General features: G+C 52.6%; 1 protein-coding gene across 3 annotated transcripts in view; it reads left to right on the top strand.

The window, feature by feature from the left end:
- The first annotated feature begins 414 nt into the window (after positions 1 to 414).
- MFHAS1 (multifunctional ROCO family signaling regulator 1) overlaps positions 415 to 22,514 on the top strand; it is a 59,779-nt gene continuing 37,679 nt past the window's right edge. For 2 of the 3 annotated variants that reach the window (XM_077345667.1, XM_077345668.1), the window contains exon 1: positions 415 to 4,114. In XM_077345667.1, the coding sequence (XP_077201782.1) occupies positions 844 to 4,114 (3,271 nt within the window). In that variant the 5' untranslated portion in view covers positions 415 to 843. The remainder of the gene's footprint in view (positions 4,115 to 22,514) is intronic. The other variant, XM_077345666.1, reaches the window with a different exon arrangement.

Below are 22,514 nucleotides of genomic sequence, written 5' to 3' on the forward strand. Positions count from 1 at the left end.
TCTTCCAGATGCAGCCAACTGGGTGACCTTGGGCCAGTCCCAGTGCTCTCAGAACTCCGTCCCACCTACCTCACCAGGTGTCAGTTGTGGAGAGAGGGAGGGAAAGGCGATTGTAAGCCGCTTTGGGACTCCCTCAGGTAATGAAAAGCGGGGTATAACCTGCCCTCACCCCCCCCCCCCGGTATTCTCCTTCAGGGCTCCCTCCCTCTGCAAAAGGGCAGCCGCAGAACCTCTCCTGGCCAAGGAAGCCGTTCCAGTCCTTTCCCGAGCGCAGGAGGACGGGGGCGCGGGCGGTGGGCTTGCGGGAGGCGACCGTCCGGGCCCCGAAGCAGCGGGGAGGCCTTGGCGCGGCTCCAGGCCCGGCGCGCCCTTTCTCTTCCTCCAAGGGCGGCTCCGGCCAGCCACTCGGCTGCGCGCGGAGGGGGCGGCGTCAGGGCCGCCGCCGCCTCGCCTCCTCCCCGCCCCTGTTCGGGAGCGCCTCGGCGCCGCCTCCGCCTCCTCCTCGGCCGGCCGAGAGCCCCTGCCCGCCGCGAGGAGAGAAGGGAGGATGCTCTGCCGGGCGCGGCGGCGAAGGCGAAGGCGCAGGAGACGGGACCTGCCCGCGGCGGCCGTGCCTTTCTCCAGCGCCGCCTAGGCAGCAGCACCAGCAGCAGCCATCCGCCCGCCCGCCCGCCGCTCCCTCCATGGCGAGCGAGGCGCCCGAGCCCCTCGCTGAGTTGGCGCGGCCCGGGCCGGCTCGGCGGAGGAAGCCCGGCGGCGGCGGCGGCGGCGGCGGTCCCCGGGCCCCTCCCGCGTCTCCTTCCCGCGCGCCCTAGGGCCGGCGGCAGCGGCGGCGGCGGCGCCATGGCCGAGACGGAGCGGGCCGAAGAGGCGGCCCGGTTGTGGCGAGACGCCGCCCTGCGCGCCAGGAAGCTGGAGCTGGGCGCCCCGGAGGAGAGCGGCCCGGAGGCTGAGGCCAAATCGCCGCCGCCGCCGGCCCCGGTCGCGCCGCTGGAGACGCTGAACCTGAGCGGGCGCGGCCTGGAAGACTTGCCTGAGGGGCTGTGTGCAGCGGTGGGCGGCAGCCTGCGCGTCCTCTCGGTGCGCCGCAACCGGCTGGCTCGGCTGCCCTCGGCCGCCGCCCTCCGCCACCTGGCCCACCTGGCCGAGCTCGACCTGAGCCACAACCGCCTGCGCTGCCTCCGCGACGACGGCCACGCGCTGGCGCTCCTCCGCGGGCTTCGCAAGCTCAACCTCAGCCACAACCAGCTGGGCGGCGGCGGCGGCTGCGGCGGAGGGGGGACGCTCCCTGCCGGCTTGGGCGAGCTGCGGCAGCTGGAGGAGCTGGACTTGAGCTTCAACCGCCTGGGCCGCTTGCCCGAGCAGGCCCTGGCCGGCCTGCGGCAGCTCCGCACCCTCGACGTGGACCACAACCAGCTGCCCGCCTTCCCCCCGGTGCTCCTGGAGCTGGACGCCTTGGAGGAGCTGGACTGCTCGGGCAACCGGCTCCTGGGGGCGGTGCCCGAGGGCATCTCTGCCTTGCGCCGCCTGAAGATCCTCTGGCTCAGTGGCACGGGCCTGACCTCCCTGCCCGAGGGCTTGTGCCAGCTGGGGGCCCTGGAGAACCTCATGGTGGATGGGAACAGCCTGCGAGCCCTGCCGGCCGGCTTCGGCAACCTGCAGCGCCTCAAGATGCTCAACCTCTCCTCCAACCTGCTGTCCGGCTTCCCCGACGCGGTGCTGGCCCTGCCCGGCTTGGAAGAGCTCTACCTGAGCCGCAACCAGCTGACCCTGCTGCCCAAAGACCTGTGCCAGCTCGGCCACCTCCGCACCCTCTGGCTGGACAACAACCGCATCCGCTACCTGCCCGACTCCATCGTCCAGCTCGCCCACCTGGAGGAGCTGGTCCTGCAGGGCAACCAGATTGCCATCCTGCCCGAGGGCTTCGGCCAGCTCGGCCGCATCAGCCTCTGGAAGATCAAGGACAATCCGCTCATCCAGCCCCCTTACGAGGTCTGCATGAAGGGCATCCCCTACATCGCAGCTTACCAGCAGGAGCTGGCCCACTCCCAGCCCGCCCTCAAGCCCCGGCTCAAGCTGGCCCTCATGGGCCTGAAAAACGCAGGCAAAACCCTGCTAAGGAAGTGCCTCATGGAGGAGGAAGAGGAGGAAGCAGAGCAGAGAGACCCCTCCTCGACTGCAGTCCGCAAGGATTTCAGGAGGGCCCAGCTGAAGGGCTGCTGCATGCAGCCGCTGAGAGAGCTGGCCCGGCCTCGGTCCCCGAAACCACAGCCCAATCACCTCCCTATCGTCGAGCAGCCGGAGGCTTCGTCCCTGAAATGTTCCTGTTTAGGATACAGCTCCGGTGAGCAGCAGGGCAGGCTCCTCGGGCTGTCCCCCAAAACTGCTAGGCAGACCCAACTTGCATGTTCTGCTGCTGAGCTGCAGGATGTCACCCCGCTGGTTCCCCCCATGAAAGCGAACGGGGAGATGCGCATAGGGTGTTATTCCGTGCCACAGGCCGCCACAGTGGCAGCTTCTCCGGGGCCTCAGTGCAACAGCAGAGGCATAGAGGTGGCAGACTGGACCGCCGACGCGGAGAGGAGCTTGACGTTCATCGTGTACGAGCTGGCAGGGGACCCGAGCTACGATGTGATCCAACCCTTCTTCCTTTCTCCCGGAGCCCTCTACGTGCTGGTGGTGAACCTGAGCACCTACGTGCCACAATGTTTCTACCCCTCGGTGGGGCGCTTCCTGCACTGGCTGGGGGCCAAAGTGCCCCACGCCGTGGTGTGCATGGTAGGCACCCATGCGGACTTGTGCGCCGAACGGGAGGTGGAAGAGAAGTGCTTGGACATCCACCGGCAGATTGCCTGGCAGGAGAAACGGGACTATGAAGGTCTGCAGAACTTGGCTCAGCAAGTTGATGAAGCCCTAGGGCAGGATTTTGACCTGAGGTGTTCCAACCCGCATGTCGCCTTCTACGGCGTGTCGGACAAGAACCTCCGGCGGAAGAAGGCTCAGTTCCAGTACCTGCTCAACCACCGGCTTCAGATCCTCTCCCCGGTCCTTCCCATCAGCTGCTGGGATTGCTGCCAGGTCCACCGGTTGCGGGAGAAGCTCCTCTCGGTGGCCGAGCACAGGGACATCTTCCCAAACTTGCACCGGGTTCTGCCCAGGTCCTGGCAGGTCCTGGAGGAACTGCACTTCCAGCCGCAGGCGCGGCAGCTGTGGCTCAGTTGGTGGGACTCGGCACGGCTGGGCCTGCAGGCGGGGCTGACGGAGGACCGTCTCCAGAGCGCCCTGTCCTACCTGCACGAGAGCGGCAAGCTGCTCTACTTCGAGGAGCACCTGACCCTGCGCGAGTACGTTTTCCATAACCTGCCCAGGCTCATCGATATCCTCAATGTTTTCTGCCAACGGGACGCGACTGTCTTGCTCTGGAAACTGCTCGGGAACGGCCCCGCGGATGAGTTGAAGGCCACGCAGCTCCACCACTACGTGGAAGGGTTCCTGCTCCACGGGCTCCTCCCCACCCACGTGATCCGCCTGCTCCTGAAGCCCCACGTCCGGAGCCAGGAGGACCTGCAGCTCATCCTGGAGCTCCTGGAAAAGATGGGGCTCTGCTACTGCGTTAACAAGCCCAAATCCAAGCCCTTGAACGGGGCCACTGCTTGGTACAAGTTCCCCTGCTACGTGAAGAACGAGATGCCCCACGCGGAGGCGTGGATCAACGGGACCAACCTGGGCGGGCAGTCCTTCGTCGCCGAGCAGCTGCAGATCGAGTACAGCTTCCCCTTCGTCTTCCCGCCGGGCCTGTTTGCCCGCTACAGCGTCCAGATTAACAGCCACGTGGTCCAGAGGTCGGATGGGAAGTACCAGATCTACGCCTACCGGGGGAAGGTCCCCGTGGTGATCAGCTACAGGCCTGCCAAAGGTGCCCAGCAGCCAGACACTCTGTCCATCGCTAGTCACGCGTCCCTACCAAATATATGGACGGCTTGGCAAGCCATAACCCCGTTAGTGGAAGAACTGAACGCACTGCTTCAGGAGTGGCCAGGCCTGTACTACTCTGTGCATGTCCTCTGTTCTAAGTGCCTTAAAAGAGGGTCGCCCCACCCGCACACGTTTCCAGGTAAGGGATTTTTAATTCAGGCCCACTGCCTGTTATGCATGCGTGGTTGTGGGTGGCTTGCTTATCGAGCACCAATGTTCATACTGCCTGGTAAGTGGATTGCGTGGATGAGTGCAGAGGATCATTTGCCTCAGATCTGCATCCGGTGGGTGGCGAAATCCTGCTTTCCCCCCTCCTCGTTTGGTGGGGTGGAGCAGATAAGAAGATTTAATTTCAGGTGGCCCCCAGATGGGAGAGAGCTTGCCCTAGGACAAAGATGGCCAAACTGGGGCTCTCAAGACATCTGCTGGCAGGGGCTCATGGGAATTGGAGTTCATGGACATCTGGAGAGGCACAGTTTGGCCACCCCTGCGCCTAGGGCAAGGCCAGGCATCTCAGAAGAATATTACCTCAAATGTGGGGAAAACATTAACCATCCAGAACGTAGACAGACAATGGCTCTTGTCCAGTCTCCCCTCCTCCCTGAGAACAAAAGGCTATTTGAAAGGTTCTGTTTGGCTAAGCGATAAATTTGGTTCTGCCCCGTTTTCTCCCTTGGTTTCTGAACAGCAGGCTGAACAACATGGTGGGCAAGTGCAGGCGACCGTTTGCCATGCGTCATCGGCTGACGTGAGGTAATATTGTCACTCGGCAAAGTGTGCCACTGGACTCCCTCAGGCTGAACTCCCTCTCACCCCGGTGTAGTGCAAGCATCCCTATTGTCTCGGCAATGTCTGCCTTCCAGGGGCGGGAGGACATGCTGGTGAAATGTGTCGTGAGAATGGTCCCTTCTGTGTTCCCTGAATAACCCAGTGATCTCAAAATATTTGGGGGGTTGTCTTCATGGTCACCCTCCGCCGAAGTTGTCAAGTGGTGCCATGCCATTCGGAAAACAGCATTCTGCATTTGCTGTTCTGTAAGCAATGTTTTACTACTGTCCCTTCACTCTGGGAGAACTCCTCTCTCAGGGAGAACTCCTCTCTCTCTCGTGCTGTTGGCATCCAAGTCAGAGTGACCTCTGCAGTCCCTGTATGCCTTAACCCAGGGGTAGTCAAACTGCGGCCCTCCAGATGTCCATGGACTACAATTCCCATGAGCCCCTGCCAGCGTTCGCTGGCAGGGGCTCATGGGAATTGTAGTCCATGGACATCTGGAGGGCCGCAGTTTGACTACCCCTGCCTTAGTCTGTGCAGTTAATTCCATTCCCTTCACAAGACCCCCACTTTCCCCCCTTCTCTTCCTTTTTCTTTTAGACAATTTCCGTCTGCTTTGCACTAAGGTGTAGCTGCTCTCAACCCAGCTGGCCTCCTCAGCTCAAGTAGGCGGCCAGGGGTGTGCTGTGGCTTGCTAGGTTCTTGGTCGGTCTCTCCTCACCCCCCTGTTTGCTGTGCACCTGAGATCTCGCACACATGGCCTTTCAAAAAAAAAGAAAAAGATGGGGAGGGGGTTTGTGGAGCTACCAGTGGGTCACAGTGCCTAGCACAGCGAGCATGTTCCGTTTGGAGAGTTGCAGATTTCAGTGAGTCATGTGTAAAAGTGTCGTGGTGCTTTGGAACAGGATATTCACAAAAGGCAATGTCCTTTTAAGCGGAAATATGGAATTGAGAAAGACAATAGGGTAGTCCCCCACTCCCACCCAAACCCGGGCCAGGAGTAGTTGGAAATGAACACAGTGGCTGGTGGCATGCACATTTCTCCTGCTTCTGCCTCTGATAAACTGATCTCCTGTGCCAAGGGTGAATCTGTGACTCTCTCCCATGAGCCCCTGCCAGCCACAATTCAGCCACCTCTGCCCTATGGTGTCAATATTAGAGTAGGCCATAGGTGACAGTGGCATGGAATACAGAAGGGGGTGCTTCGGGGGTGGGTTGTAGATCAGTAAACGTTCTTGTGAGCTGCTTTCGGGCTTCGACCTGAAGCTGCCCTGGGCTGGTCCTTATCTGTCCACCTCACCAAGGGGTGGGGAGGACAGTGCTGGAGAAAGGACCCCTCTAGGTCATCCTTTCCTGCTCATTGTGAACTGGGGGGGGGGGAGCATGCCCTCAGCCAGTGTTGAGCAGGACATACCAGGCGAACTAGGGCTGGGCTAATAAATTAGATTAGTTAGATTGGTTAGGGCCAGTGAGAGGGAGGAGCTACAGCCGCTCTACCCAAAGTATTGCAGTAATTAGATAAGGTTGGGGCCAATATACAGGGCACTACTGGACGTGGCTAGACATGGCATGGTCTGCCAGACAGGAACGACAGAGTGGGCATGGAAGGGGAGAGGGGGTTATAACCCAACCTGGGAGAATTATTCCAGCACTTCTGGGCCAAGGGAGGTATGGCGGTGGGAGGAGGTTCAATAATAGGGGGAGAGCGGCACACGCAGGTCCAGAAAGGCCCCGACCGTGGAAACACGGTAGGTGGCCTGGTCGATGTGCTCGCTGTCCTTCAAACCTCCGTCCCATCCCCAAATCTGTAGGAGAGAGGGCTAGGGCGGAGCCGGTGCTGATGCTATGCAACGCCAGGTCGATCAAGAACAAATCCTCAACCCTGCGGGACTATTTCGCAGGGCATGGGGTAGACCTGGCGTGCATCACCGAGAGCTGGGTGCGCGAAGGTGAAACAGTCGCCCTTAAAGATCTTGCGCCACCCGGCTTCTCGGTCCTCCATCAGCCCCGGCTCCATGGTAGGGGGGGTGGGGTGGCGATCCTAGTCCGGGACAGCTATGCCTTCAGGGCTCTCCCAGCACCATCGATCCCAGGAGTTGAATGTGTCGGCCTGACGTGGGAATCGGTCGAGAACGTGGCCATCTGGGCGGTGTACCGTTCACCCACTGCCCCGCCCGATGCCCTGCTGGGCCTGCTGGAGGCGGCGGCCGCCTGGACATTGCAGTTCCCCAAATTATTAATTTTGGGGGACTTTAATGTCCATGCGGATTCGTCGGCTCCAGGACTTAGCCTGGACCTGGTGTCGGCCATGGCGACACTGGGGTTCTCGCAATTTGTTGCTGGTCCCACTCATCAGGCTGGCCACACCCTGGATCTGATCTTTGGTGCTGGTGTTGAGATCGATCTGGTGGCTAACAACATCGTTCCGTGGTCTGACCACCATACCCTGAAGGCTCGCCTACGGATGCCACCCCTCCCCTGTTTGGGTGACGGACGCATTTTAGTCCGCCCACGGAGACTTATGGAATCCGAAGGATTCCTGAATGCTCTGCGGGACCCGATGCCCTCCGGTGTCTCGTTGGAGGCCTTGGTGGAGGACTGGCAGTCCCGCCTGTTGGCCGCCATTGACGAGATAGCTCCTGAGCGCCCTCTCCGCCCTCGCCTCAAGCAGGCCCCGTGGTTTACCGCGGAGCTTCGGGAGAGGAAGAGGGAGGTGAGACGGCTAGAGCGAGTGTGGCGGAAGACCCGCGACGAAGCTACAAGAACATCTCATCGCACGCTTATGAGGGCGTATGAGATGGCGGTGAAAGCGGCAAAGTGTGACTACTTTGCTGCGGAAATCGCGTCCGCTAGCTCTCGCCCAGCCCAATTATTTAGGATAGTTCGGACCCTTACTGCCCTCGAAGGAGGGCATCAAAATAGTAGTCAATTGGAACTAGGCTGCGAGGCTTTTGCGAGCTATTTTGCGGATAAGATCTTGTCGCTCCGTCGTGACCTTACTGCCACAGTTGATACAGTTCGTGAACTAGAAGCTCCGTGGCCGTTACGGGGGATCAGGTTTGATGGTTTCAGGCGGCTCTCTTTATCCGAAGTGGACAAATTGCTAGGGTCGGTGAGGGCGACCACTTGCCCCCTTGATCCCTGTCCGTCGTGGTTGCTTAAGATCAGCGACCCACGGATAGGTGTTCCCCTGAGGGAGATTATAAACCTCTCCCTTACATCGGGAGAATTCCCTCAGCGGCTCAAGGAGGCAGTGGTTCGCCCTCTTCTGAAAAAACCATCGCTGAATCCGCGGGACCCTGCCAGCTACCGCCCGGTATCGCATCTTGCATTCCTGGGCAAGGTGGTTGAGAGGGCCGCCGCGGACCAGCTCCTAGCATTTTTGGAGGAAACTTCGGCCCTTGATCCATACCAGTCTGGCTTCCGTCCTGGCCGTGGGGTGGAGACTGTGCTGGTCGCCCTGACAGATGATCTCCGGCGCCAGCTGGACCGGGGCGGGTCGGCCATTCTCGTGCTATTAGACCTGTCAGCCGCATTTGATGTGGTTGACCACGAGCTCTTGGTTCACCGCCTCGCTGATACTGGGATTGGAAGGGTGGCTCTTAAATGGCTATCCTCCTTTCTAGAGAACAGATCACAGAGGGTCGCTGTGGGGGAGGAGTTATCCGACTCCTTTGCACTCCCTTGTGGGGTGCCACAGGGAGCGGTGCTCTCCCCCACGTTATTTAACATCTATATGCGTCCCCTGGCTCAGCTGGTACGGAGTTATGGGCTTGGGTGTCACCAGTACGCTGATGATACCCAGCTCTATCTCTTGATGGATGGCCGGCCAGATCTCCCCCCAGAAAAATTCGCCAGTTGTTTGGAAGCAGTGGCTGGATGGATCAGGAAGAGCCGCCTGAGACTCAACCCCTCTAAGACGGAGGTCCTTTGGCTAGGCCGAAGGGAGCAGGAACAGGAAGCGCGTCTTCCCTGCCTGGACGGGGTACAATTGTCATCTGTGCCCCAAGCCAGGAATTTGGGAGTGATTCTGGATGCCTCACTTTCCATGGAGGCCCAGGTCACTAAGGTAGCCCGGACGGCGTTTCTCCATCTACGCCAAGCTCGGCTACTAGCGCCCTACCTGCCCCCGGAACACCTGGCCACTGTGATCCATGCAACGGTTACTTCTAGATTAGACTTCTGTAACTCGCTCTACGCGGGCCTACCCTTGTCTCTAACCCGGAAGTTACAGCTGGTACAGAATGCAGCTGCACGGGTCCTCACTAAATCATCTTGGAGGTCCCATGTTCAGCCTCTGCTGAAGCAGCTGCACTGGTTGCCAGTTTGTTTCCGGATCAGGTTCAAGGTTTTGGTACTAACCTTTAAGACTATACGCGGCTTGGGTCCTGCATACTTGAGGGATCGCCTATCTCCTTATGCCCCCCGCAGGGCACTTCGCTCTGCGGGTAAGAATCTGCTGATGATCCCAGGACCCCGGGAGGCACGCCTGGCCTCGACAAGGGCCAGGGCCTTTTCGGTCCTGGCCCCTACCTGGTGGAATGAGCTCCCTGAAGAGCTGCGGGCCCTGTCGGAGCTCTCTGAGTTCCGCAGAGCCTGCAAAACGGAGCTCTTCCGCCAGGCGTTTGTCTAAGGCCGGGTGATGGCCCGGGGCTAAGATCGGACCCCTCTCCCCGGAGGGGGGAGGCCAGTACTAAACTGACCTGGTTCCCCAGAGTGTTCCATCCTATGCCCAATTATCCTCCGTTCCCTTCTGCTCATCCAGTGGGCCTGTACGGGAATAGTTTTAATCGCCATCATTGTGACTTAGTCATTGTTTTAATGGGGTTTTAATGGGGAATTTTAATGGTTAATATATTGTATCTGTATTAAAATGTTGTGAACCGCCGCGAGCCGGTTTCCGAGAGCGGCGGTCATACAAATCAAATAAATAATAAATAATAATAATAATAATAATAACAGCCACCACCACCCTATTTTCATAGCCCGCCCTTTCTAGCTGGCTCAGGCTGGTTGCCAGTAAGAGGTATACAAGTAATGACCTTCCATGGATAAACAGTTGTCTCTTGACGTGGCATGTCCACAGGTGGCCTCTCAGGACAGGGCAAGTCCAAGCTGGGGTCTCCTTTCCGCAGCCCCACCTCTCTTTGGGCTGGGGATCCAGGCTGCTGTGAACTCTTTCCATTGACTCACCAGGTATTTTCCCAGTGGCCATATTGGCCAATCCGCTGCTGCTTTCTACCCCACAGCAGGAAATGTTTGGGATGCAAAACAGGGAGCAGGGAGCCACAGTGTGCCACCCTGGGCTCCTTGGAGTAAATGCGGAGATAGAAATGCGGTAGGAGAAGGAGTCGGTACACCTTTTCCTTACCTTGAATCGATATGGTTAGCCAAGCTATCCTGGGGAGATTGGTTGGCCTACCAGTTGGGAAGTAGAATGTTTCAGGCAAACATAAGGGGGTGAGGTAGGGCTCATCTATTCCTCTTTCAGTGGAATAGAGCCAGTTTGTTCTATCTGCAGCACCATCCCAAAGGTTTGCGTTTTGTCCCCTGCCTCTTGGGAATGAATGGCAGCCGCTCACCTGCATGGGCAGCAGTGTGAAGGAGAGGTGCATTCTGGGATACCATCAGGTGGGGGTTGCTGTCATTCACACAAGCAGGCGAATCAGGAGGTCGAATGGACAGCGGTGTTTTGTGCTGCAAATCGTTGATTCGAGTCTTGAAAGCTCTTTTGCATAAAAAGCTAACGGAAAGCTCTCAAAACAGGGGGCAAGAATTCTCCTGCTTTCTTCTCTCGTTTGCAGGGAGTTTTCACTTAGAAGCACGTTCCAAAATGCGATCCCCCACCTGTAGTCTGACATGGGACAGGCCTTTCTGTACGCGTAAGGGGCTGTCGAGTTGCAGCTGACTTAGAGACCCCTTCTGGGGTTTTCAAGGCAGGATAGAAACAGAAGTGGTCTGCCATTGCCTACCTCTGCATCGTGACCCTGGATTGCCTTGGCAGTCTCCCGTCCAAGTACTGATCCGGTACGAATTGCTTAGCTTCCCCTTTATTGTTGTGCACATGTAGTTTTAGGTCTTCATGGACCCTGCTGAGAAATTCAGGCAGGCTTGTTGGCATAATCAGTTGGCCTTGACCAGGGCCAGGGCCTTTTTGGTCCTGGCCCCGACCTGGTGGAATGAACTCCCGGATGAGCCAAGGGCCCTGGGGGAGCTTTCTGCATTCCACAGGACCTGTAAGACACAGCTCTTCCGCCGGGTCTATGGTTGAGGCCAGCCCAGGAAGATCTGATACCCCCCTGGCTGAGGAGGAGGAGGAGGATTGGAAATCCCCGCTAGCCGAGCATCACTGTGGGTGATGGGGTAGTGCTCAGGGTCTCCCGTCAACCAGATTTTAGCTAGCTCTATGGGAGCTAGCCATAGGGGTTTTTTTTTAATGGGCATTTTAATGGGGACAAACGTATATTTTATTGGGGTTTATAGCTCTTCCTCCACGTGTAGCTGGGTGACCTTGGGCACATCACAACCCTGATAGTGCTGCTTTTACAGAGCAGTCCTGTCGGGGCTCTCTCCGCCCCACCTCCCTCCCAGGGTGCTTGTTGTAGGGAGAAGTAGGGAAGGGAAGCTGCTTTGAGACTTCTTTGAGCAGTTAAAAGCGAGGTATAAAAATCAACATCTTCTTTTTCTTCCTGTTCCCAATATGACACTGAGCAGCGGAGCTAGGATTCTGATGAACATTTGGGAATTACATCAATTCCCAAATCTTCCATGTAAAAGGAAGGAGTGTGTTTAGCTGAATTGCACTGGCCTTGTTTCTTCATAATGTCTCAAACGTTCTCCAAAAAATGCAAGCCCCTCTCTGTAAGGCTGAAGGGTGACTCAGAGTCACTGCCCTGGAGACTTGCCCATTTACAGTGGGAAGGAAAAACCCATTCTCCTCCCCCCCCCCCCCGCTCCAGAATTTCATTTGAATGTGAGCAAACAAACCACCAAGCCCAGATGTTGGCTGTGGGGCTTGACTCACTTTCGGGGTATTGCTCAAAGCACATTCTGATAATGGTTTATTTTGCATTCTTTGTTGGCACGCAGCTGCCTGACGCTTTCCCTGCCCTTGCTAATGCCGACTTGAGTCAGAACGCCAGGAGGATATTTTTTTGGCAAGCAGCACATTACGCTGGCATCGGATCAAGTCCAGGCTCCTGACCTTAATAAGCAATGCACTGCGGTGCTTTTCTTCCAACGATCAAAGTATTTTGGAGAATGTTTATAAAGATGATGATGATGAGGTGGGAGAGGGGACGGATTTTTATTTTGTCTTGGATGGTGATATCGATGCTTGGCTCGTGAAAGGTATTCACAGATGGTGGTCTTCGGCCGGCTGCCGCTGCTTGTTTAAGCATCTAGCGGCGTGATCCAGAGCAGCGATCCTCAACCTGTGGAACTCCAGAGGTTCATGGGCTACAATTCCCATGAGCCCCTGCCAGCAACCGCTGGCAGGGGCTCATGGGAATTGTAGTCCATGAACCTCTGGAGGACCACAGGCTGAGGATCCCTGATTGAGAGCACATGTGCTGGTGGAATGTGCGGTCAAGTCATAGCCAACTTGTGCTTTGCCATTGCTTGGCTGTGCAGAGAAACTCTGGGCTTCATAGAATCATGGAGTTAGAAGGGGCCATCCAGGCCATCCTGTCCAACCCCCTCCGCAATGCAGGGTCAGCCTAAAGCAGTTTAACACGAAGAAAAAGGGTCCTTGCCCCAAGGAGCTTACATTGAAGATGACAACAAAGGAAGGGAGAGCAGCAGGGATAACCAGGGAAAGGATGAGCAGAAAAATGCATTTGGGTGTACACATGTAGTTCCATGCTTTATAGCAGGGGTGGCCAAAATGTGGCCCATTCTGGCAGGGGTTCATGGGAATTGTAATCCAACAGATATCCAGAGAGCCACAGTTTGGCCATCCCTGCTTTATTACCAGAGAAGTCGTTGCGTCCTGATGCCAGCTGCTCCTTAAGAGCTGTCGATGCTTTCCTGCAAAGGCCCCGTTCTGCATTGGTTTGTCTGTTGAGTAAAAGCTTGTGTGTCTGTGTGTGTTGCCAGTATAATTCCAGCCCAAGTTGCAAAGACAACAAGTTCTAGGGTCTGTTTCCCATTACGGAGGGCTCTTCCATTGAGCAGGCCTGTTCTCTGACCCATTTTCTCCCAGAGCACATAGAACACGTCAGTTGCTTCCCAGCAGTTCCATGTTGCAAGAAAAAAGGATAGAAATAATAACCAAGATGTCCAAATGTTGGCTGGCCGCTATTTCCAGTCTTCTGTCAAAAATAAGCTTCTGAAGATCCCCTTGGCGTGTTCTTGGGGGGGGGGGAGTTATGTTAAAACCCCACTAATTTTAAAAAGCCACTGTTGTTCCTTTCCATGCATGATTTTGAGGATGCCGGGGCATTTTATTCCCTTCGAATGAGCCTTTTCATTTTGACCGGCAAAGCAAACCATGACTTGTGATCCCGAGATGTTCTGCTGCTAATGAAACCAGCGCTGGAGGGGATGTGAAACAGAAGCTTGTGTGAGCAGTCCTTGTTTATTGTTTATTTTGTTTTATGCAACACTGGGTTGTTTTTTGGGGCCGTCAAAACAGGAGATCGCTTGCTGAGGTGGTTCATTCCGGCCTGGTGAGATCCAGGCCCTGAGATCCAGGCCCTGATGGAGCTGACGAAGTTGCATGGTAGAATGGTGCTGTTCCACCAGGCCTGCGGTGGAGGCCAGGACAAAATCGAGAAAGAACCATGGACTTCCCTCAACCGACCCCAATTCTAACATCTCCAAGAATACCCCACCCAGAGAGACTTTCCTCCATAGGTTTTTGGAATAACTCTATAGCAAGCTTTCTCAAGCAGGGTTTCATGAAACCCTGTGGGGTTTCCCGAATGGGTGGGAGTTAATTAATTTTTAAATATATTTTAAAATTTAGCTGAACATTTATCGGATGATATGAACATATGTGATCATGTCAACATGCTCCCCCTGATATGAACATATGTGGCCATGTCGACCTGCTTATGTATTAACGGAATACTTAAGAAAAAAAGGATTATCTAGAGGAACATGCCTTCCCCTTCTCCTGGGGCTCTAGTGACTCCTGGAGACTCTTCTGCATGGGAAGTTGGCAAAGGGGGTCACAGTCCTATTCCAGATCATGCGCCCATGAACTTGGGAATTAAGTTTTGCACCTGGAACTCCCAGAGCACAGCTGAGTCACATGACCAGGATGGACCACACAAACATTGTTGTGTGTGAACTGGAGCTGAATCCAGGGGTGGCCAAACTGTGGCTCTCCAGATGTCCATGGACTACAATTCCCACAATCCCCTGTCAACGTGCTTCCTGCAGGGGCTCATGGGAATTGTAGTCCATAGCCATCTGGAGAGCCAGTGTTTGACCAGCCCTCTAGAGTCAGCATAGCCTCCCAAGGCTTTGTATCTTCAGTCCTGCCTAACATCCTTTTTAAGTTCTAGAAGCTGATGCTCTTACATATGCAAAGTGTGTGCTCAGCTGCACGTGTCTTGGATTTGACCCTGGGATCTCTGACACCCTGAGTGTGAATCATATCTCTGGCCTTGTAAACCGGGGTTAAAAGCGTCAAGGCAATAAGTGGTGGAGTGTTCTGGGGCTTTGAGGGTGCTGCTGTTACCCTTTGGCTGCAGTTTATTTTTTTAATGGAAAACGTTCAAACTCTGTGTGTGCCTCTGTACATGCTCATTTGTGTAGTTGAGCAATAAAGAAGTCATGCATATGGATGAGCCTTCCGGAGGACAGCTTAGGAGAACGCCACTTCCTAGCAATAGAGCAATCAGCATTTATCATTGGCGTGTTTGAAGGGCATCTGAAGACATTTTTTCAGTAATCCTCCCAAAGGCAGGCAGGCAGGCAGGCAGGGCTGAGAGGACAGCAGCTTGCTTGAGGACTCATGAAGTTGCCCTGTACTGAATTAGATCCTTGGTCCATCAAGGTCTGCCAGAGGGTCTGCCAGAGGGTCTCAGGTCAAGGTCTTTCACATCTCCTGATTCTTTACCTGGAGATGCCAGGGATTGAACTGAAGACCTCTTGCATGCCAAGCAGGTGCTCTCCCACTGAGCTTCAGCTCCTAGGGCCTCTAGTGATATCAGCACCAAGAAGTTTCCTTCCTTCCAGCTCATTCCGGGAGTCTCCTCACCAGACATGGCATTGTTTGTGCACCCTTTCAGGTTGCGTCCGTCCGATTAGGCCCGTTGCCATGGCAGCATGTGTATACACCAGCACTTAAGAGCTGGGAGGGTGAAGTGCTGCTGCCTTTGCCAAGTGCTGCCCCTGCTGTTACCACAACGTGTAAGTCTCACGTACTTTCGGATGGCCACCTTTACAATAATTTATGAGAACACCTTATAGCTGCTACAGTTCCAACATCCAAATAATCAGAAATTGATCTATAAATTGCTAGTTGATTGAGACTCCAAGGTTAGGAAAAAAAGGTGGCAATCTCCTCCTCTTTAAATTTCTTACCCACCACTCCCGGCAAGCCATCTTGTGCCGGGTTACAACATAAAAATCTCAGAACAATAAAATCCCATTAAAACCCCATTAAAATAATACAAAGCATTAGAAAAGACAACATGGCGGAGGAAAAACCGATCACTTCCTATACGGTACTCCTGCCACTGGGGTGGCAGTATCTAAACAATGGAATTTTAGTTCAAAAAAGCACAATTACACTGACGTGTGCTGGAAGTGTTCATAATTTTGGGCCTGTATTGGTCATCATTTTAAAAACTGAATTATGCCAATAAATGTATTCTGTAGCAGACTAGCAGAGGCTACTGTTGAGCTGGGGAGCTGCATAGCCTTGTCTAAACCAGCTAGGCTTTTCCTAAAAGACATCCCTGCCAGGAAATCGCAACAGCATCCCCATTAAGTGCATGGATATTCATGTGCAATCCTATACTTAACTTGTAAAGCCACCTATTCATGAAAATCCGGTAGGTGATATCCTCACCTGGATAGCTCCAGCATAAACTGATACCGTAAGCTAAGGCCCTGGCTACTTTTTAGATGGGAGGCCTCTAAGACAAGGGGTAGTCAACCTGTGGTCCTCCAGATGTTCATGGACTACAATTTCCATGAGCCCCTGCCAGCAAACGCTGGCAGGGGTTCATGGGGAATTGTAGTCCATAAACATCTGGAGGACCACAGGTTGACTACCCCTGCTCTAAGGAATACCTGGATTGTGGCACTGAGGCAGACAGTGGCAGGCCACCTCTGATCCTCTCTTGTCTCGAAAACCTCCTGAAGGGTCGCCATAACGCAGCTGCAAGTTGACGCCATGTTCCACCACCACCAGCTGAGATGTTGGTCAGAAGAGACCATGGTAACTTGAAGACACCTTGATTGACTAATGATATGACTCTGCATAAAGGAGCTTTGTGAAGCCGGTTATAACCCAGCAGGGATTTAACTCTGCTCCTATCCAAGGCAGCAGGCAGAAGGAAACAAAGAACCGTTAGGAAGCAAAGTTGGCCGTCCCTTCTAAGTCAACAGTGGAAATCGAGGCCCTATCTGGTTGCCATCGTTCTGTTTAAGATCTGAATTTGGGTCATTCTTGTTTTGCGGCAGGCTTATCCGGTCAACGGGTTTGTGGGGGATGTTTAATGTAGATAAACTGCCTGGGAAAAAACATTGCAGAACGGATGTGGAGCTGGAGTGCTGGAATCTTTCAAGGTCAAAATAAAACCCAAAGGATACTGATCAAGGACACGGCTGTTTTCAGGCTGCCGTCATGGCCGGGTCACAGAAAAGGGAATTCCTTGCTCATAAGAGATTAGCAGAGTCTTTAAAAATCATTAATGGGTGTGTTGTAATCCGGGACGTAATGGCTTCTCTGGTGAGCACTGCAAACAAATAAGGGAGGGAATGGGTTTTGAGGCAGGCCGGGACAACTCTGGGTGCAGCGAAAGGTCATGCCACAAATTGCGCAGCGGTGTCCAATAAAGCCCCACACTGGGTATTTTGTTTTAAAAGCATCGCTTTGGTACTTGAGGCCATTTGGAATGGAAGGGGGTTGTGGGCACATCACTCTTGCAGTTGTCATTTTGTAATTGTGTGTGTTCACGCGCACAGACACACACACACCTGTTTCCCTCCTGCATGGTTTGATTGGTGTTTTGCAATATACAGCTTAAACTCAGAATGGGGAGTTTTCAGGAGAGGCGCTGTCATAGAGGACAGTGGTAGGTGAAGGGAGGCAGAAGGACCCTCCCCCCACCCCACCCCATTTTACCTCTCGGCATTTCACCCTGATGCAGTCCTCTTTTAAAAGAAAATGGTTTTTCTGGTCTTACTGAGCTTGTCTGCATGTAATATGCAGGGGGTCAGGAATGTAAAATGAACTTAAACCTATACTGGGTGGGACACAATTATCTATTCCACTTAATATTTCTGTTAAGGCCTTGGAGGAGGAGCATGTCTCATGGCTTAAATGCTGCTCAGGGCTTAACACCCACTCAGGGCAGCTGTCCCGCCCCTGTGTGCCTCCTCCTCCAATCATCTTGCCTGTGTGTCCAGCAGCCAACCAATTGCCTTCCGTCCCCCACCCCTGACCACCTCCTCCTCCTTCCACTTCCTTCTGAGGCTCGGAGGCTGCAAGATCCCTGCTGCATGAGAGCTGCCCCTGCCGGTGAGCTCCCTAACAGCTTCCTGCAGCCTTTCCAGGTCCTGGGGGAAGGGAGAGGCTGTCTGCAGAGTTCTTCCACCCCCACCCCCTTAATCTAGCGCCCGTTATAATCCCGAATGCGATGGGCTTGGCCCCTAGTAAAAAATATAATTCTAAAAATATAATACCAGTATTAAAACCAAGGCTTTTAGCATAGCCTCAATAAAATCCATACAAACATACATGGTCAGTGGACACATTAAATATGCATGTATGTATTGATTTTATTGAGGCAATGCTAAAAGCCTTGGGTTTTTAACTTGATTAATAAATACTGGTATTATATTTTTTATAATTTTGTTCCACCCTGTATACGCTTAAAGTTCATTTCCCTGGTGTTGACTTTTTTAGGTTCTTGACTTCTGTTTGGGTCAAGATATTTTCTCGTTTTTGTTTTGGTATCCAGGGAATCACCACAGCACACTTGCAGGATAGTTATCTTTTTAAACAGAATACTGCTTCCCTCGTATGCACATGAGGTGAATCAAACTGTACAAAATAGCCTTAATTTTCATCCTGTCTCTGGCTTTATGGGGTGCTTGGCAATTACTGAGCACCTTTTAGGTCTCCTGTTTTTCTGCCCCGACCCAAATAGCTCAGCTAGCCTGATCTCATCCGCTAAGCGGGGTCCACCCTAGCAAGTATTGGGATGGGAGGCCTCCAAGGAATACTTGAGTGTGACAGAGGCAGGAAGTGGCAAACCACCTTTGACCTTCTTTTACCTTGAAAATCCCACCAGAGGTCGCCATAAGTCTGCTGTGAAGCATAAACTCTCTCCCAACTGGTTTGGGGCTGGATTAATTTTCTTTATTACTAGTGTACATTGGCTTTTGGCGCGAATCTGCTGTTCCGAGACTGTAGCTCAGACATCTTGTGGGAAATCCCTCACGGCAGGGGTAGTCAACCTGTGGTCCTCCAGATGAACACCTGGAGGACTACGGGGTGACTACCCCCGCTTCACAGCATATGGAGAGGTTCTTATATGTTCCCAAGCAGGGATCCTCAACCTGTGGTCCTCCAGACGTTCATGGACTACAATTCCCATGAGCCCCTGCCAGCATTTGCTGGCAGGGGCTCATGGGAATTGTAGTCCATGAACGTCTGGAGGACCACAGGTTGAGGATCCCTGTTCCCAAGGAGACACAGAGGCAGGTTTAGAATACAAAATGCACACACTGGGAGTAAACCTAATCAGATCTACTGAGAAGCCCCATGTCATTCAGAGGGGCTTACTCCCGGGAAACTATCCTTAGAACTGCAGCTGTTCTCACATATTTCTGTGGGCTTTGGGAAGGTCATTCCTCGTTGATCAGCTTGGTGTCATGGTTAACAGGGGTTGCCTTGAATCAGGAGAACTGGGTTTGATTCCCCACTCCTTTTCCACATGCAGCCAGCTGGGTGACCCTGGGCCAGTCACAGTTCTCTCTCAGCCTCACCTACCTCACAGAGTGTGTGTTGTGGGGAGAGGAAGGGAAGGCAATTCTAAGCCCTTCTGAGACACATGAGGCCTGCTGGGTGACCTTGGGCCAGTCATAGTTCTCCCAGAGCTCTCTCAGCCTCACCTTCCTATTATGTCAGTTGTGGGGAGAGGAAGGGGAGGTGATTGTTAGCCACCTTGAGATTCCTTCAGGTAGTAAAACGCCGGGTGCAAAACCCTAGCTCTTCTTCCCTGCCGAATACTGTGCAGGGCTGACCCTGCTTAGCTTCTGAGCTCTGACGGGGCTAGCCAGGGCTCTCCGAGTCAGAGCTGCCATCCCATAACTGATAGCAATTCTGGTGTTCCAGAATTGCAGCTCTGTGCTCCTAAAGTAGTGGACAGTAGTGGCTTTTGTGAAGCCACTTAATTTTTTTGGTGAGACTTTCCCCCTTTTTCAAATGAGCTGCCTCTTCACGACAGGCTCCCGTCTGTTCTCTGCTGAAATGCAATAAATCAGTTATGTTGTTTGTGGGTTTTGTACTAAGAGCTCCGTTCATCTTTGGCTATTGATCGAGCTGATTATGAAATGGAAATACAAGCATGTTCTCTGGAAATGTTTTCTTCCCATTCGTGGAAGGCGCATCGAAGGGAAGGAGGGAGGGGCAGTGGTGGAAGAACAAAATCACTTTTAAGGGCTTCTGTAATGAGCCACTGGTCATTATGAAGCAAAAGAGAAAAGCCCCAGTGGTATAGAACCTATTCTGTTGGCAGATGGGATCTCTTGAAATAAAAATGATGCTGAGCCCGTCCATTATGTTACAGAGGCTCACTGTGGTCTTTTCAGAAGGCTCTGCCAGAGCACAGTTTATAGCATTTAGCTCTTCAAGCGTCTCATCCCCCAATTCAGAACACAACTGCTGTCATTAATGTTAAACCACCTCCCAAATACAGGGGGAAGGTGACATGATTGAATGCGCTCACATTTAGAAAACGCAGCAAAAAAAAAAAAAAACCTACCCGACTGCAGGTAGGAAAGTCTCTCGCTGGGGCAGTGTTCTAGTTGTTTTGTGACCGGAAAAGCCCAGGAAGATTTCCAGGGTATAGATTTCGAGGGTCAAGGCTCCTTTTGTCAGATATCTAACAAAGTGAGCTTTGACTCTCAAAAGAATATACTAACCTTTCCCAACACTTTTAGCATCGAGACGCCCCTGAAATGTTCTTCAGGCTTCGAGAAACCCTAGAAGTGGGGCGATTGTGCAGAATATGGTTGGGAAGCAGAGCTGTGGACACACCTACCTGGGGCCCCTCCCCTTCCCACCCCCTTCAGCCCTGTCATTGGCCATTTTGGGAGGGAGGAATGGGTCAACCTGACCATATATGGTCATATTGCAGTAATGTTCAACACATTTAAAAAATCTTTTAAAAATTAATTCCCACCCATTTGGGAAACCCTTCCAGGGCTGTCAAGCAAGCACAGGGTTTGTTTTATTAAGATGCAGACTATTTTTTTTAGAAAACGTTAGGATGAATGTGTGCTACGTCGGTACGTGTGTTTATTTGCGTCTGGCTGTTGCTTAGGATGCCCTCACCAGGGCCTAGTCTGGACACAATAGATAATGCACTTTCAATGCACTTTAGAAATAGATTGTCCTGTTCTGCACAGGAAAAAGCAGCTGCCAAAGGACATTGAAAGTGAATTATCCTATGTGTGCGGAATGGGCCCTGGATATCCCAGGCCAGTCAGATCTTGGAAGTTAAGCAGGGTCAACTCCGGCTAGTGCGTGGATGGCAGACCACCATGGACGTCCAAGGTGTAGAGGCAGGCAGTGGCAAGCCACCTCTGCAAATCTCTTGCCTTGAAAACTCTGTGGGGCCACTATAATTCGGCTGCGACCTGACAGGAAAAACAAAAACTTGCATAGGGCTGTCGAGTCTTTTAAAATGAAATATTTGCTATTTATAACATTCCAAAGGGGCCTGTCACACCTGTTCCAGATGGGACATTCATATTTGCCTTTCTTTTTGGCTTTCGTAAAATATTTGTTCGCAGCATGAACAAGCCCTTTAGAAATGGCTCATTTGCTCCTCTCCCTTTGCAATGGCATGTATCCCACTCACCCCACTGAGTTTGAAGCTTTCCTCTGGCTTAAGTGGCTCTTCTGGCAACGGAAGAGCCTCTTAAGCCATTTCCACAAGAGGAAATCTGCTTGGGCTGAAGGACAGCTCCCAACTTTGCTGAGTGGAGTGGGCCGAGACATGGCAAGGTATGCTTTTCCGTATTTGCACAACTTAATGAGTTCCTGTTAGCTTTCATAATACATCTGTATTGTAATACTGATGTCGGCCAAACTGGAGGATACTTAAATCCGGTGAATGGGGCTGTGAACAGGCAAGGCAAATCTTTCTATAAACCTGAATGAGGCCCAGGTTTGCAGAAAAACCAGAAATCTTAATTAGAAAAAAATATATTGTGTGTGGGTTAAAAAAAAAAAACCCAAAATGATAAGAGGCGTGTGTAGTTTTAAAAATAGGCTTTCAGGGAAGGGAAAGAGGAAATGGTGTATGTGAGTGTGCGGGGATGATATGCCTCCCACAGGTCCTTGTGAATTCCTGCTAGTAAGTATCTAATTGGAACTGCATAATTCACGTCTTGGTACTGTAGTCTTGTTGACAGATTGTGAACTGGGGACCTAAATGTTGAGCTGCAAAAAAAAAGCTTTGTTCAAGATACAAATACTTCTTGTAATTACGTGCATGTAACAGAAGTTTTAAAAAATATAAAATTTCAGTTGTATATACCGTTTAATGCAGCAAATATAGAATCAACAGTAATCACGCGGACTAAATAAGGAACAAAAGTTGCATTTTGACCCTTAAGGAGTCTTCCCTCAGAACTCACATTGTGGAAATATTGACCTCCCTTCCCAGTGTTGTCAAGCTCTCTTTCAAAGTGCAGCCTCATGAGTTAAGCAGGAGTTAAGCCTTTGCACTGTACAAGTGGATCTGAACTTATTTGACCACTGGGGAAGGCCTTTTAGAGGCCAAAAGGCATCTGGGTTTTGTTCCTTATATGTTACTGTTGATTCTGTATTTGCTGTATTGAGATTTTATTTGCTGCATTTGACACTTTAGCAGTGTTTTTAACTTTTATTTTGTGCACGGAATTATAATAAATATTTGTATTTTAAACAAAATAATTTTTTTTGCAGCACAACCTTTAGGCTTGTAACTTGTTAAGTTGGGTATGTGTTTCCCTTTTTTGGTTTTCTTTTTAGATTGTGTGTTGGAACAAGATTCAGAGTTGTGTGTTGGAACAAGATTTATTCCCTCTTCCCAGCAGCACAGATAGCCTTTATGGCAAGGGCCTCAGTTCTCTCCTCCCTCCCACCTTGGTTGCTGATGCTTCTCATTTTCCGGTCTATAAGCAAAGGCTATATAAAGCTCTGGCACTTATTAACCAGCACCGGATGTAAAGGATAGCTGCCAGGGGGGAGCTGTGTTGGTCTGCAGTAAAAGGCCAGATTAGAGTCCGATGGCACCTCAGAGATTAACAAGATTTTGTGGGGATAAGCATTCAAGAGTCAAGAGCTCCCTTCATCAAGAATTCTTGGT

Source organism: Paroedura picta, chromosome 7, assembly GCF_049243985.1.
Source record: "Paroedura picta isolate Pp20150507F chromosome 7, Ppicta_v3.0, whole genome shotgun sequence".
Lineage (NCBI taxonomy): Eukaryota > Metazoa > Chordata > Lepidosauria > Squamata > Gekkonidae > Paroedura > Paroedura picta.